Source organism: Colletotrichum spaethianum (assembly GCF_022836535.1).
Source record: "Colletotrichum spaethianum MAFF 239500 DNA, contig01, whole genome shotgun sequence".
NCBI classification, from domain to species: domain Eukaryota; kingdom Fungi; phylum Ascomycota; class Sordariomycetes; order Glomerellales; family Glomerellaceae; genus Colletotrichum; species Colletotrichum spaethianum.
The window spans coordinates 1471468-1488340 of record NW_026054771.1 but is presented as its reverse complement, the minus strand read 5'-3'; the positions used below and the strand labels follow the sequence as shown (position 1 = coordinate 1488340).

The window sequence follows — 16873 nt, the reverse complement described above, 5'->3', positions numbered from 1 at the left end:
GGCAACTCTCCTCAAGTCGAATTCTCCCAATCCAACCACATCTGACGTCAACATTCCAAGAACGGACTACGCAACCAGAGCATCGCGCCGCATACTGGGATTAACATACAATATGCTGCATGTCTGGAGGTTTCCCGCAGCTGAAGCAATATCCTATATATTGGGCGCTTATCGAGCGCACATTGCTTACTCTCACCTCGCTAGCAATGTCATCAACTCGCCCACGCCTGGGGAGATGACGGAAGATCTGCAGTTGCTGGACCGTGTCGCGCAGGGCATCGAGACCGCCGCTCAGGAGGAGAGCGACTTTCTTCCGCTGGCAAGGGCGATGCAAAGGATCAATACAGAGATCAGGACGAAAGTCGACCAATGAATGGTGGACCCTCAAGATTAAAGAGCGTATTGGCAAAGTCTTCGATCCCGGGGACCGCAGAAGTTACAAGCATATGTTACTTCCGTCCGTTCCCATGGTTTTGGAAGTCTGTTGCAAGGCACCTTCGATCAGACTGCGCAAGCCAATAGGTGTTTCGCTCGACAAGAATAGCTTGAATGGCTTGAACTACGCAGTACCCAGGTCATCGAGGTCCTCAATCGAGAATCACTCGGATGTGGCATTTCTTGTATCAATCCGCTGACGCCAGTTGTTTTCAGTGTGGTACAAGACGCCTATAGCAAGACGCGGCGGCCGCTGTCCAAGAAGGTCCAAAAGGGCGACAAAGAGCAGGCCTATCAGCTGGCAGGACAAACAATCATTCAACTTAGCATCTCGCAGGAGACTATGCCTCACTTGAGCCGCTGCGATACAATCTAAAACAAGGGGTAGCAAGCTCAAAACTCCAAGCTGCCGGTTCTGGAGGAAGAGCCCGACTAATTACCTGCAAAAGCGGTCGTTTGTGTGCTGAGCATGTTTTGAGGTATGTCAAACGAGACCGTCGGTCGAAGAGCGGATGGTTTTTCATGAAATGTCCTCGTCTCTAAGGTAGCGAAATGAATTCAATCCTAAAGATCATCGACATATAAAGTTCTGGCTGCATCTGGCTTTCGGATCGAACCGAAATTGAAGATCTCGGATCTGCCCGGTGACCAGTAAGGCATTGGCGCCACGAGTAGTGCCACCGCACACCACTGGTTGAGACGACTTTAATTATTTTGTTATTCTTCTGATTACAAAAGGAATTCCCTTTTGAAAAGTACAAACTTATTCCTTATCGTCAACTATGATCCCAATCACTACTCATAAATGAGCAATACGCCTGCCCAAAATGTTTCGGACTCTCAGACATCCTTCTCGTTATATATTGGGCGCATTGTCGTGGATACATGCGTGTCGACCACGATTACTGGTGACTGTGAGCCCAACTAAGAAAAATTGCAGGCTAAGTCGGTTTGAACCAGAACACACCATCGATTATGACGACCTGGCTTTGCAAATTCAGAAATGTCGAGACGTGTGAGTCGGGCTTCAACCTATCTAGCTGTACTGCTTACGACAATTAACAGATCTTGAAGTATAGGGAGACCATTGACATACGCAGAAAAGATATTCTTCGCTCACACTGATAATTTTGGCGACGAAAAGTTTGAACGCGGAAAAACACAGCTCAGACTCTGGCCTTGTCGGATCGCATGTTAAGATGCCACGGCACAAATGGCAATCATTCAATTCATGTCTACGGGTTTTGAGTCTACAGCGGTACCGACCACACTCCACTGTGATCACCTCATCGTCAGCAGAAACAGACAGGAGGAGGATCTATCGCAGGCGCTGAACCAGCACAGGGAGGTGTACGATTTTTGTCAAGTGCGGCGAAAAAGTACAACATGGGCTTCTGGAAGCCTGGCGCTGGAATTATCCATCAGACTGTGTTAGAGAACTATGCGTTTCCCGGCGGTATGATCGTTGGCACTGATTCGCACACGCCCAATGCCGGCGGAATGGGTATGATTGCTATCGGTGTGGGAGGCGCGGATGCAGTGGACGTGATGTCAGGTTTGCCGGCTGAGTTGACCGCGCCTAATATCATTGGCGTCAGGCTTACGGGAAAGCTTTCTGGCTGGGCAACGCCAAAGGTAAGAATCAGTCTCTTGCAAAATGCTACACAATACTGCTTGGAGTACTGAACAGGTTTAATCAGATGTCGTTAGCAAGCTTGTCAGTATCCTAAATGTCAAGGGCGGTACAGGTTCCATCATCGAGTTCTTCGGACCTAGTACCGAGACCCTTTCGGCAACGGGCATGGCCACGATTTGCAACATGGGTGCCGAGACAGGCGCAACAACGTCTATCTTTCCATACTCAGACGCCATGAACACCTTTTTGAAAGCAACCCACCGAAACGACGTCGCTGAAGCCTTACGCTTTGTCTCTGCTGAACTCCGGGCGGACTCGGACGCCCAGGACGACAAAGTTCTCGAAATCGATTTATCAGAATTAGAGCCGGTTATCAATGGACCATTCACTCCGGATCTATCAACACCTATTTCCAAACTGTTTAAGGATGCCACCAAAGAAGGCTGGCCGAAGGAATTAACGGCGGGGCTTATCGGCTCTTGTACCAATTCTTCGTTTCAAGACATGGCAAGGGCAGCAGAGCTTGCGAGTCAGGCTATAAAGGCTGGACTAGTGCCAAAAATGCCGCTATTAGTGTCTCCTGGTAGCGAACTGAATAGAAATACTCTTGAGGAGAATGGTGTGTTGAAGGTATTTGAAGTACTGGGAAGTAAGCTACTCAGCAACGCATGTGGCCCATGCTGTGGCTCTTGGGATCGCCAGGATATAGAGAAGGTATGTTATTCATCTACGCATCCCATGTTTTCAGGATTGATGATACTAATTTGGAATCCAGGGGACTAAGAATTCTATTATCACTTCATACAACCATAACTTCACCGGACGACTAGACGGAAACCCAGCAACACATACCTTCCTCGCTTCACCAGAGATTGTCATGGCGAAGATTTTCTCAAAAGACCTCGTATTCGACCCCGCATCGGATCCTCTGATCGCCCCAAAAGGAACAGAATTTCGATTCCAACCGCCGCGTGTAGAGGCTCTGCCGGCTGGGGTTTACGTAAATACGGATTATGTCTACAGCCATCCGCCAACTACCGGCCGCGAAGCAATAAGTGTACAAATTCCTGATACATCCAAGCGCCTGCAACGTCTCGTTCCGTTTAGCCATTGGCACGGTAGAGACTTTCAAAATTGTAAATTCTTATCAAAGTTCAGGGGAAGTGTACGACGGACCATATCACACCTGCGGGGCCTTGGTTTGCCTACCGTGGCCACCTCGAGAATATCTCCAACAATACTCTCATCGGTGCCGTCAATGCGGAGAACGGCAAGATTAATACCGTGCGCAACTGGATTACAGGACAGGAAGGAGACGTCCCAGGAACTGCGAGGGCGTATAAAGCAGCCTCGCAGCCGTGGGTGGTTATCGGTGATCATAATTACGGTGAGGGGTCTTCGCGCGAGCATGCAGCGCTCCAGCCACGTTACCTTGGTGCTGTGGCTATCCTGGCAAAGAGCTTTGCCAGAATTCACGAGACAAACTTGAAGAAGCAAGGGCTTTTAGCTTTGAAGTTTGTTGACGAGAGTGACTACAACCACATTAAATCATCGGATCGGGTTAGTATAGTAGGCCTGAAGAGGTTGGAACCGGGGAAGAAGGTCGAAGTCAAGGTGGCTCCCAGAGAAAACAATAGAGAGACTTGGAGTCTTCAGGCGAGCCATACGATGACACTTGAGCAGATTGAATACTTCAAGGCGGGAAGTGCTTTGAATCTTTTGGCGCTGCGGAAGCGGGTTGAGGAACAGGAGGATACATCTGGCCTATGAAATGGCAGCGATGAGTTACCTCTTAGGTAGTTTCCATAATCAAATTACGGGCAGATTGAATTCGAACGGTAATTGATTTAATCTGGGGCTTGTGACTTCTTGCAATTACACCAAGATCATATACGTACAGTACTGTCCACAAATAACGGAGCGCGGCCTGAGCATGCATTTCATGGGCGAAGCAATGTTCAACTGACAGGTCAGTGGTCCATGACTCGCCAGTTTAGGGTCACTCAGATTTTATGTCAATCTCTTCATGCCTATTCTGATCTTGGCTTTGGCTGGTATAAACGGAAACGCAAATCGTGTTTTCTTGGCAATAAATTTTCAGCAAGCACACTGGCCGCAGGCGCTTTCATGCATCAGGCTTCAAACCCATTTCTCCAAGATACCCATTGCACTAATATATTGAAGCATACATTACGCGGCAAATTTTGACGACTGTTGTATCTCGCAATGATAATCTTCAATATGACTCCTCAATATGAGAGGTCAGTATAGGCCAATAGTTATGGATCAAACGACCTGACGGTGTATTTTATTGTTAGTAAAGATATACGCTGTCGAGGCATTTGCAATGCAACGAATTTAGTATGCGATCTATCTATCAAATGTAATCACTGATGGTGCATTGATCTTTGGCGCTGCAAATGCCAGCACTCTTTCCACTGACACAAGCGACGCTGGTGCATTTTGGGGCTGAATTGCCCTAGGCAGCGGTGGCGGCGGTGGCGGCCGCTCCCATGCGTCCCTCACCACTTTGACCACAGTTTACACCGCCGCGGCAGCCTTGGCCTTCTTCGCCTTCTTGCCCTTCTTTTTCTTGGCTCGTGTCTCGAGATGAGTGGCATCGTCAGCCACAAAGTCCTCGGCATCAACGTCAACGTCGCGAGCCTCAAGAGAATCCTCCCTGCCTTCAACTACATCCCTCGCAGCAGCTTTGGCTTTCTTAGCCTTCTTGCCCTTCTTCTTCTTCTTGGCTCGGGTCTCGAGATGAGCGGCATCGTCAGCCACAAAGTCCTCGGAGCGAACTTCGATAGTGGCAACATCGTCGGCCACTGCCCTTACGGCTGCGGCAGCCTTAGCCTTCTTGCCCTTCTTCTTCTTTGCTCGGACTTCAAGGTGGGCCCCGTCGTCTGCCTCAAAGTCGGCGGTACGAGCCTCAAGTGGTATGGCAACATCGTTAGCCTGCGAAGTGGGAGCTGATGCGCTTGTTAGTCACTCGCCATAACTATCCGCAAGCAGCTTTATAGCGCGACGCCTTGAGATGATTTCAACAAACCAGAAACGACATTACCAGCCAGGAGGCTGAGGGTAATGAGTGTAGCAGTGTAGAATCTCATGTTGACTAGTCTTTAGGCAAGTAGAGAGTGACTCCAGGTCGTAGAAAAAAAGATAGGAAGACCAAAGACAGCCGCGCGCAGCACGGAACGAATGTAATGGTTAGAGAATGTAATAGACTAAAGGAGACTGGTACTAAGGCACTGAAGAACGACAGCAGGAACTCAACGGTTCTAGCGAAGCCTTTAAATAATAAATTTCTCCCCACCGACTCTTGCTTAGTAGCAAAAGGATTCGGTGTCATATCCTGAAACTCCGGATGACAGCATCCTCCGTTTCATCACATATGAGTATTCATCAACTTGTGATGGCAAATTTGAACCATATCCTGCAACAAGACCTGTTCAGAAGCCTAGTCATTGGGCCACAGCAGTCGCTCAAACATGGCTTATTGTGCCGTAGGCCGGGCTGGCCCCAGTCAGAGTAACCGGTTAAATCGGATCGTCTGCTCGCATCATCACTCCGATATTCAGTGCGAATCTGACTCTGTCTGCAATTGGACCGCTGATGGGCTCAAATCGCTTGGCCGGATCCCGGCGGTACCACCTCGAGACCGGACTATCTGACAATTCCAACTTCGATAACCCTAGTTTCCCACCCCTCTTGAGTGAGGCGCCTTCGTCCTAGCTTATCCTCACCCAAACCTTCAAAGTAGCGAGTGTGGGTGAGCCTCAAGAAAGCTTTGGATGTTGGCAGCACACAATACAGCCCACCTCTTAGATAATCTGAACTGAAAAGAAAACGTCTATCCAAGTCGACTGGCGGTGAACTTGCAATAGTGGGAACCATGCGCGTTGCGTCCATCCGTCTTCCGCAGTTTGATATGGTGACCAGGGTTTTCAGTATTTTCTGTCAATGGTTCATCGATGCTACATTTATCAAACCCAATTGCAGCTTTGCTCTTAGCTGCGAGGAGGCGAATGAACAACTGCGATCAGCGAGAAATGAGTGGCTGCACCAAGTTTTACCTTTCGTGACAACTTACATACGGTGGAAGGCATCCTTCCATAGGGATTGTTTATTATCATATTGAAGAGGGAGGAGGGCTAAGGGGGGACGTTGAATATGCAATATCGAGGTGAAGGGTGTGGTAGTTGGTACTATCGTCACTGTTTGGCTACTTTAGTTTAGTGCGAGCATGGTGTTCCTACTGTGAGCTCGAGTCATTAAGTGGGGCCTTTGAGTCCTTACTGATACATTGCTCGTCTTCGACAATCTGATCAAGGGTCTGAGGCGGTAGCATACTTCCTCAAGATAAGAGCGGTAGATTCCATCATTCTTCTGGCGCTAATCCCTTAGTGTGGTTTTGAAGTTTCTCCTTCAAAAATTCTGACACTCTACTCACTTTTGCATTCTTTGAATATAAGATCAACTCTTGTTGTTCGCTCTAACATCAGAATAGGACGAGATCCTCTCGATACCTAAAGGCTCGGGATGCTTACGTGATGAGACACCATTGTTTTGGACTCCTATACCCGCGAAGACTTTCATGTCACCATCCTTATCATCGAACATATAGTCCTGGATCTCTGTCTGGGTTTCCCAGTCGTTGTCTGTCTCTGACCAAACTGTTGGGGATCTGAAAACACCAGGAAGGATGACGCTGTCAAGGGAATTAAGCTGGATTAGAACTGGCAAAGCCACCTGCTGCTTCAAAGTTATCTCAGGTTATGATCCATTAGCGAGACTCCGTCGACTATTTGTAGATCTCATCCTTCGCCAACGGGTTCTTCAGAGTCCTGTTAGTCGGTTTTGGAATAAATTAGACACGGCAGACTACCACTGTTGAATAGTTGTTAGCTGCATCGCGATTCGATCATGGGCAACACAAAGCACCGGGTATTAATGGATTAAATCGAACGAATTCTAAAGAAAAAAATAAGCAGAAGCTGGATATAGGTTGCGAAGAGACTGCCAAACAGGCGTTGCCCCGACTGATGAGATTGGATACAAGAAATCATTTGCGAGATGCTTTGAGGAACGAAAGCTCTTGCAACTTCAATGTGTTCAAAATGTCAAGTACTAGCCGGGAGCTCAACCCTGGCCCAGTGTCGTTCGGCCGGTTGGGCATCCATCTCATAGCTCCCGTAGAGAACCGGCGACGTCTTGTACACTGTCGTTCGTGGTGGGGCCCAGCCCTCTAATGAACCATTAGTGTAGTGGAAATACTGTGTCGGTGACTCCTCGTGCATTCCTGGCCAATTATTGCCCTTTTGCTGTGCTTGTTAGGCTTGTAGTGCTTTCTTGTTGTTTCGCAACTTCAGCAGTAGGAATACTATGACTGCAAGGAAGAGAGCATCCGCACCAGCACTAGCACCAATACCTGCCTTGGCCGCGGTCGAGAATCCAGAGCCCTCCCTAATATCTTCTTGTTGGTTGGTACTGGCTTAGGAACCAGCGTCTTAGAAGTCTGAGACTGACCTCCGGCCGGTAGTGGTGTTACTGGAAGAGTGGCCGTCCGGGCCAACCTCGCTGCCGTGAATGTTGCGATACTTGATGTTGTGGAAAGAAGAATTGACGTCGAATTCAAACTCTCGAAAGATGTTTGAAGTATTTCGAACCAGCTTGGTTCGCGATTCCGTATTGCCCAGATCTTTGGTTCAGCCGGAAGGACGTCAAATCGGCCGACACCGCTATTACAGCAATGGACAGCGCAGTCATAGCAGTAAGAGTGGTGTTTCCGGTGAAGTTTTAGCAAGAGATGTGGTCCGTCCCTCCTCTATCCGCGTCTATGCAAACTCGCAAGTCAGTATCAGCGTACTGGGAACAAGTGTCTGCTTGCCAGTCCGTTGATGCTGCCAGTTCGGCTCCGGGGCTCTTACTCTATGCAATAGTGAGCACAATCTTGGGAGTTCCAGCTTTCATCTATACAAGATCCTCTGACGGTATTTCCATCTAGCCCTCGACATAAACTTTTGGACAGACATGCCGATCCTAGAGTACCAATACAACACAAACTGTCATTGGCATCTTGGTCGCACGAAAGGTCACCCGAGACGTAGTTTCCGTTAGGAAAATAGCATCGAGTGACAACTATGACGATCTGCAACGAGCAAGAAAATTGGGAAGACAAAGAAAGGCCCTTCATTGTGCGCACACAACTGTTACCGTCTGAGAAGCTGGGAGCTAATCTCACAGTTTTGCAAATAGAGGCAAGCTGACATGAAGAAACCACTCCGCGCGGTTTGGACGGAACTCCACGATACAAACCCTTCTTTCTGCATGCTAGCCTGATAGAATACGACACGACTGTTAGTGATATCTTGTTGGTGACTTCAAACTCCGCTTCCTGTATTATTCTTTGTAGCGCGTCTAAACATAGTGGAAGCAACCCCCCCTCCCTTGTATCCTAAACGCTATCGCTTAATGTTTTGCCATGATTATTTCGCCGGTTAGCGTTTTAGTATACGCATTGGCCCTATTATATGATGCAGTAGTAGCACAAATACTTTTTTGAACACCCCTAATACCTTTACATTAAAAAATAATTTAAGAGTAACGTTAACCTCAATACTAATGACCTTTTACTTTAACGTAGTTATCTTTTATTTAGTAATCTTAATCGTTTTTACATAAGTATAAAAGCCTATAGTTATTAAAACTACGTGGGATGAAGGAAGCCAGCGAGTAGGCGGTTAGCATATAAACCACACTAAATACTATGGTCCCAGTATCGTCACGAGTGAACCTGAAGTGACCGATTACCAAAGGTGACTAACACGGGGTCTAGAAAGCAAGAAGATGCCCTTTCTAGACGCGCCTTGGCCTTATCAGGGTCACGGGCAAGCTTAGATGAGGCTTCTTCACGCTTCTAGCTAGGGCTAAGAATCCCCAACCCATGGGGACCCAGATAAATGGGTTGGGTCAACGGGTCAACCCATGAAATGGGTTTTTTGGGATTTGGGTATTTGGGTATTCCTTTTTTTGGGTATGGGTATAAAAAATCCCCATACCCAAATGGTAAGATAAGGATGGGTTTATGGGTTAAGAATATTTGCTGGGTTTTCTGCTTATTACGTGATAGATACCCATAATACCCATATCCAGCGAACAGAAATCCCCATTTGGGTGTAACCCAAAAACCCATACCCATAATCTCAAGAAAACCCCATAACCCATTTCAACCCATAACCCATATGGGTACCCATGGGGATTTTTAACCCTACTTCTAGCAGGCTAGCCAGAGTTGCCCTTGTTGCTAAGTGGTATGCATATGTGTACCGTTATCTTAAGAAGAGGAAGATACCTTCCTAGACCCTCAAGGTCTACTTAGGCCTAAGGGACAAAAGCAACAGTCACTTATACACGTCTTATTTGGATATCAAAGTGATAAACTCGTCCGTGTCTATCTAAGTACCTGTCTAAAGATATCAAGCTCGTCCGCTTGCTTAATGATCGGGCCCCCCTCTCTGACTTCCTTAACGGTATCTAACTAAAGTGCCCGTTTATACTTAGAGGGGTCCTGCTGATTTATGCCTGATCAGGCCTATGGATGCATCTGCAGACTGATAAAAGGAAAAAGGAAAACTCAAAACCATGCCCCTTTCCTTAAATATATACCTATAATATACTGCTTACTACTTTACCGACAATACTACTACTAAACTCGCTAGCGCTTACACTATGCGCATAGTACTTGGTCTTAGAGACAACAAAGAGCAGCACTGTGCCCTTGGTCAAAACCTTGATCCAGGCCCACGGAATCAGACCCTGGTAGACTGGACGGATTTTTAGTTCAGCAGGCGGCGATGTGGGAGAGAAGACACGTACAGCCCAGGACACCACCACAGCTCCAAATACGTCCCAAGGCGTTCCCGAACCCGTTACCGCGATTGGCGACCATGGTGGTCTTGAAGACCTCTAAGGGCTGTCCGAGGGTAGTGACCTCGAACAGGTTGAGGCCCGCGCCGAGAAGCAGGTTGGAGAACTTAATGGGCTTATGCTCCAGCTTCTGCGGCTGCGTCAGGACTGGGGTGGTACTGGCGAACATGACTTGGCGGATGTTGCACAAAAAGGGGCTCTGACTGAGGAAAGAAAGAGAATGCTTCTTTGCAGGTCAAAAGGGATTCGGGATGTGTTTGTGGCGATGCTTCAGTGAGTCAACTGGAGACTCCGATTTGCTCTGGACAAGCTGAGGTTCGACGATCGAGCAGGAGGCAAGGTTGTTTGGGATGTGATTGCTACCAAGACGGATAAAGGCGGATTCCCGGTCGGCTCGACGAAAGCTATCCCGTTATTTAAATGAACATATCAGCAACCAAACAGAGCTTCTCAACCGACACCTAACTGGATTCAAACCGACAAAAGTCGCGTCTTTGGCGATGAAGTTGGGTCGTCCGCGGCGCCTCTGCACCACTAATTCACAGGGGTGTAGTCAATCTATAGGCAGGGTTACTGGGTTTGCTGCTGATCCCCGACATCTTATCAGCCAGCCAGCGAATCCCACTTGCCCATCCTCCCCAATACTGCCCTTCTTGGCTGCTCAGCGCAATTTTATCAGATATGATTTCAGAGAGCTTAGCCGGCCTTATCAGCAACTTACTGCCTACGGTTCCACCGAATCCACGCAACCTCGTCAGTGCGCTAGATCTTCGTCTTCGATGTCTCTTGGATGCGAGAGAAAAGCATTAATTGCCAAAAGGTTTGATCGACTGTGCTGCCATAGAGACTTGTTGTTAGCGGGAGAAGTAATGCAATGCTACTGTCTTGGCTGGTAGCGAGGCGTCTGAAGTAGATAAACTTCAAAGCCTTGAGCCCCCTTTGGACATGTTTGAATAGGTTGGTGAATGAGTTGGTGAGCAGAAATTTCTGAAATTACCGCAACGAAGCAGTCAGTAAAACTGGTTAGCACCATGGCTATTACGTAGCGCCGCACAAACAACAAGGTTATGATTCTGGCTGATTGCACCCGCGAGCTTTGAACCTTGCTGAGAAGCAGCTCGGACTGTTGGAGCAGATTCCTGGCACATGTGATGTCCTCGAATAGGTATCCATTTTTGTGTTTAATGCGCCTCGGGGAGAACAAGAAGCTTGAAACCATTATCCCGGGTCAGGCACGCCGGTGAGAAGAGTAAGAAGCGGGTCCGTCGGTTGGTCACGAAAGCTAATGAGCCGATGGGCTAGGCAAATGTTCATGATGTTGAGGCGCTGGTCGAGAACATTGTTCGCAAGGTTTATGTGCAGCAACGCGGGCTTAGAAACTCAATAAATTCGACATTTTGTCAATCACCAGGCGGCCTGTCGATTTTTCCTCCAGTACATGCCGAGACAGGAGAAAAGGCCCGATGATGACGGTGAAGATCAAGGTATAAGATTATGGCGATATATACAGAACAGACATAAATCCGCTTCCTGCTTTCCTTCCTAAGTGAACTGGTATTCAGCACATTTATATTCAGTTTGTTGAGGAGGACCCTTCATGGAATCACAAGCCGCAAATTTTGGTCTATAAATTGCTCAGCATAAGCGTCGTTGGGTTTCTCTAGTCTATCAACTGTTCGGTTTTCTGAAACTTCCGAAGAGCCTTGTACTTTCGAGATGAGACGCGCATTTTTCAGAGAGACGCCAACTTTTTCTTCCAGGGCCTTATAATAACAGCAACAAAACGAAAGCTTCCACCACCACCCAAATTGAGTTCATTAGTGATAGACTCCAGCATCAAATAGCATGAAATCACATGAGAAATAATCGAAACCCTTTGGGATGTTTCATTTCAAACTTGCAATTTGAGATGTAAAAACAATAAAATTACAGAATTGACTTCAAAGACGCGCCGATGTATGCATCCAACCCATTTTCAGAGAACCATGCTTTATGCCCTACTGATAAGATTTGTATAGTCAATTTCGCCTTGCATCTGCATGTATCTGATCGCATCGGAACCTTAACTTACTATTGGTCGAATACTCTACCTTCTAGACGTGTCACGCACACGGTCGTCTAAACGTGAATTAGACCTTCCCGATATGCCTTTCACATGTGTCTTCACATGAGAGCAGCTCCAGATGCCGAACTTCTTGTCGATAAATAGCTGTGTGCAAACCCTCTTTACGCCATGCCATTGACAGGAAATTCCTCATTGACTTTAGCTTTCACTTAGAATCATTCTCCTGTTGTACCAACACTCCCCGCGTTTCCAGAGGCCAATTATCCCCCCCACAATGGCAATATCAGGCCCATCAGACCCAAGGCCCCAACTTTGGGCCTGCTTTGTCAAAGATCAACACACCGCCTCAATCAGATTGAAAAGATCCGAGCCAATGGCATTGGCGATCTAGTCGAACTTCCTCAGCTAGTTGTGTGCGGCGATCAGTCTGCCGGCAAGAGCTCCGTTCTCGAGGGCATCACCGGTATACCGTTTCCTCGACATGAGGGACTTTGCACTCGGTTTCCTACAGAGATTATCTTGCGCCACTCTACTGAACCGTTGAGAACCAAGGCCTCTATTCGTCCTCACCCTGGTCGTTCTCCTGAGGTGGCACATACCCTTCGCAGCTATAAGCGTGAGATGCAAGAAGACCTCTCGGATCTCCCAGCTGCCATCGAGGAGGTCTCCAAGCTTATGGGGATTCGAGGCTTCACCGGTTCCTTGAGCGATGCAGCCTTTGCTTCAGATGCGCTCCGTATCGAGGTCACCGGTCCTACCGGACTGCAGCTCAGTGTTGTCGATCTTCCTGGCCTAATCTCCGTCTCCAACGAGGAACAGTCCGAAGCAGGTGTTGAAGCTGTTCACGCCATGGTCAGGAGTTATTTGCAAAGCACCAGGGCCATTATCCTTGGTGTCGTTCAGGCTAGTAACGATGTTGCGAACCAAGGCATCATCAAAATCGCCCGCGAGTACGACCAAGACGGCCAGCGTACTATCGGAATCATCACCAAGCCCGACCTCATCAACACGGGCACCGAAGATAGGCTCGCTAAAATTGCGAAGAATCAAGACTCGATTAAGTTGAAACTTGGTTTCTTCTTACTCAAGAATCCAAGCCCTGCTGAGATAAAAGGCCTGGGAGCGAAGCTGAGCCGCGCTGAGCTGGAGATGAACTTTTTCTCGTCGCCTGCTTGGAAAGCCCAAGACCTTGACACGACCCGTGTCGGTATTGAGAACCTCAAGGTCTTTCTGCGGGAAGTCTTGGATGAGCATCTCGAGAGAGAGTTGCCCAAGGTTACGGTTGAGATCAGACGTCTTCTAGCCTTGAAAGAAGAGGAGCTCGAAGCGATAGGACCTGAACGCCGGTCCCTCGGGGACATCCGTTCGTTTATGACCAACTTGAGCATGCGCTACTACACGCTCGCTCAAGCCGCCCTCGAAGTGAATTATCACAGTTCAGATGTACAATTTTTTGAAAAGAAGAACGGCACTCGTCTCCGTTCCTTGGTTCATCAACAAAACGGTCAGTTCGCCGAAGTGATGCGTAGCCGTGGCCACAAACGGAAGGTGGTGGATGATCCGCATTCAGAGACCAACGGCACCAGTAACGATATGAATGCACAGCTCATGGTCACAAAAGACGAGATGATTACGTGGATTCAGCATGTAGGTCCTTCTATATTCTCTATGATATTGTAAGAAGACTAAAATTTGCAGACTTATTTGCAGATAAGGGGTCGCGAGCTCCCTGGCAACTACAACCATGTTTTACTTACTGAGCTCTTCTATGAGCAGTCCAGCCCGTGGCGCAAGATTGCAGAGGACCACGTCTCAAAAGTTATAGACTGCGTCTGCAAATGGGTTCTTCAGGCTTTTTTCCGACTCTTCTCGAAAGATCGCTTGCGACGAGATCTCACCATGCTTTGTCAGGAGCGGTTGGATAAATGCAGAGTCCACGCTTTTGAAGAACTACACAAGATCCTGCTCGCTGAGAAGAGACATCCCATTACTTACAATCATTGCTACTCGACAACGTTCAGAAAGCCCGCAATGACTCCCAAAAATTGGTTCTAAGGGCCGCTATTGATCCTCTGTTTTCCACAAGATTGGACTTCACGTCCTGCCCAGAGAACCGAGACCGACTTGTTGACGCGTTGCAGCCTAAAATTTGTGTCAATATGGACCAGCAAGCTTGTGAAGAAGCTCTGGCTGGTTTGAACGCATATTATAAGGTAATTGCTCTAGCACTCTTCGAATTGCGTCTCTGACATTTTCAATAGGTTGCAATGAAGACTTTCGTAGACAACGTCTGCAGGCAGGTTGTCGAGCGACACATCTTGGCGCCGTTGCCAGAGGGTTTCTACCCTACCACAGTCTCTCAGTTTTCTGATGAAGACTTACTTCGCATTGGTTCTGAGCCGGAAACAGAGATTGTCCGGCGCCAGAAGCTTGCTGTTGCAGCTCAGGGACTTCGTGACAGTCTTCGTGGCCTACAGAGTTTCTCAGCTTAGCTTAATCCGGCATGTTTTGCTAAGAGGGTTCCTAGAAGAACCTAACAGTGCTCTCATTATTGCAGCTGCTTGCTCTTCTGTGGGACTTTTAACCCAGCTTGTACGAACTAGAAATTGCTGGCGCAGTGTTGGTTTATGTTTTGCCTCTGAGGTTGCTTGTTCTTAGACGTAACCGCGGTACTGAGTTTTCTAGTGCATTTCACGCAATACAGGATAGACGAATAGATTGGACCTTGGCTCTTCTGGTAATCCTTTACGAAGAATAGAAGGAAGAGAGACTTCTAGAATCATGCAAGAAGCTGTTGGTTCAAATGCCATGGCTAAAGATTAGCGATCAACCACCTCCATTTACAGTACCGGCCTTGGTGCCCATCTTGGCACTATGGCAGTTCCGCTCAGTGTCTTTGCCTGCATCATCCGGACGTTCGCGATCGACATGCTACGTTGTGTTTCAAAAAAGGAAGCATGACTTGAATTCCAGAATCACGGTCAAAACCGCCGAATATCCATGACAAGCGCCTTGTCCTCGACCTTCTGCAGTGTCCTTAGGCCAGGATAAACATCCGTGGACTCCACAATGAGCGGTGCATCACGTATCAATACGAATCGTCGCCCCCCCAGCCTGCCTTACTCCAGTCGGGACGAAGTCTATCTAGTAGTGAAGGATTCTTTTAAGGTCGTTGATTATCTGGTAGTGGGCCCATTCCACTTACCTTCCGAGGATGTCACCGCTTCCAGGCATCCGAATTACGAAACCTGCCTGCAATTTCACCTTTGTTCTGTGGAGTCCGCGGAGCGAGAGGCAAAGCGTCGACTCTTCGAGACCACCAGAACAGAAGACTGAGCAACGTGGAGGCGGCCTCCCTGCAGCGCAGACAAGTCATAGGAGACCAAAGGAAGGGCTGGCCACAAAGTCCACTCCCCAGATTTGCTCTCCCAGCAAAAAAGCTGCATACACTAGAATCAGGGTCTGTTCACAGCTTCATTTACAGAATGATTAATGACACATAGACTTTTGTGCCGTAAAAATTAATCAAAAACAGGCAATAGAAATCCCAAGAAAATATCTTATTTGCTAGGATCCCCAGAAAACATGACGACTAAGGTTAACGGACTCGGACGTCCTCAATCCCTTGGCCACACCCAAGTTAGCATATACCATGACTTCCTGGACCCTGGCAGCTCTCGGCGCTCGGTTATCCACACAAGTCCCCTGCACCATATTGAACTGTACGTAATAATCGAGGAATGTTGACCGGGGTGGGTGTGCCTTACCAGGCCGGCGACGGGCCGTGGAACGGTCAACATCCGGCGCCCTGTGGCAGGAAAGAGCATTTGACAGTTTGTTAGTCGACCACCTGACCACCGGTGCGAGATGCAACGCTTTCCCGCGGCTATGAATGGCTGCAAGCGGAACTTCTAGCGTCTTGGGCGGAGCGACGGGTGGAAAGTCGAAAGCATGGAACGCTCTTGGCCGTGGCGGCCAAGACTTTTTCTCCTAATTTTTCTCCCTCTTCCACTCCACCCCCATGTTCAAAATTCGGAGCCCATCCCCGACCCTCGTCTTCGTAGCTCCCGCCGAGCCTCTCGGCAATTCTCGGCGCGGCGCGGCATCTGCCGTGGCGGACCAATGGGCGGCTGGCGAGGTCGCGCCAACGTCGTCCGAGAGTCATGTCTGACGCTGCCAAATGGGCATCTCATCCTCTGGCTTCTTGGTAACGAGCCTTGGTAGGTCTTGGGACCTCAAATCCTTTCACCGATGGGTCTTCTGGCTGGCTGACAATACGATCAAGAATTGAGCTTTGAACAGCCATTGTCTTGTCATTTTCTTCTGTCACCATAAGGAGACGACGAAATGCACGGGTGTCTTGCGCGCGAGGGGTTGGACCTAGGCAGCGAAGTTTCTTCGACAGACAACTCTTTCGGAATCGCCTGACCAACCGAGACTGTTGTCGATGTCGTTGTCGACAACATGAGAAGTGCTCTGTCAAGACTGCAGCGTTGTGAAGCCAGAGATGAGGCTCTTCGCGCTTATCCCACAACACCATGCAATTTCCCGATGATGGCGGCGGGCGGACGGCGGCGGTATGCCATTAGGAAACAACTTTTATCGCCCGTTAGTGGCATTCCGCTATCATAGCCTCGTCGTCACCGCCAAGTTGTAATTCAAGCCAAGACCAATACCCAGGCGAACATCCTGACGCATTAAACCGACTCGGCCAGTCAGTGTCCATCGTCCTATCTTTGTCTTATGGTGTTGAGGTGTGCGTGGGTGTGTGCCCCCTCCCATTCCCTTCCAGACTCCTCAGGTTC

General features: G+C 48.5%; 3 protein-coding genes across 3 annotated transcripts; all 3 read left to right on the top strand.

Moving 5' to 3' along the window:
* Positions 1–112: 112 nt before the first annotated feature.
* On the top strand, positions 113–373 carry ColSpa_00389 (uncharacterized protein; the record flags this gene model as incomplete). The annotated part of the gene is made up of 1 exon (XM_049266601.1): positions 113–373. The coding sequence occupies one exon, from the start codon at positions 113–115 to the stop codon at positions 371–373; it is 261 nt and encodes an 86-aa protein (XP_049122558.1).
* Positions 374–1821: 1448 nt separating this feature from the next.
* On the top strand, positions 1822–2121 carry ColSpa_00388 (putative aconitate hydratase, mitochondrial; the record flags this gene model as incomplete). The annotated part of the gene is made up of 1 exon (XM_049266600.1): positions 1822–2121. One exon carries the CDS (start codon positions 1822–1824, stop codon positions 2119–2121), a length of 300 nt encoding a protein of 99 aa, XP_049122557.1.
* A 10568-nt stretch (positions 2122–12689) lies between these two features.
* On the top strand, positions 12690–14123 carry ColSpa_00387 (interferon-induced GTP-binding protein Mx3; the record flags this gene model as incomplete). The annotated part of the gene is made up of 2 exons (XM_049266599.1): positions 12690–13715; positions 13779–14123. 2 exons carry the CDS (start codon positions 12690–12692, stop codon positions 14121–14123), a joined length of 1371 nt encoding a protein of 456 aa, XP_049122556.1.
* Between the last annotated feature and the right edge of the window lie 2750 nt (positions 14124–16873).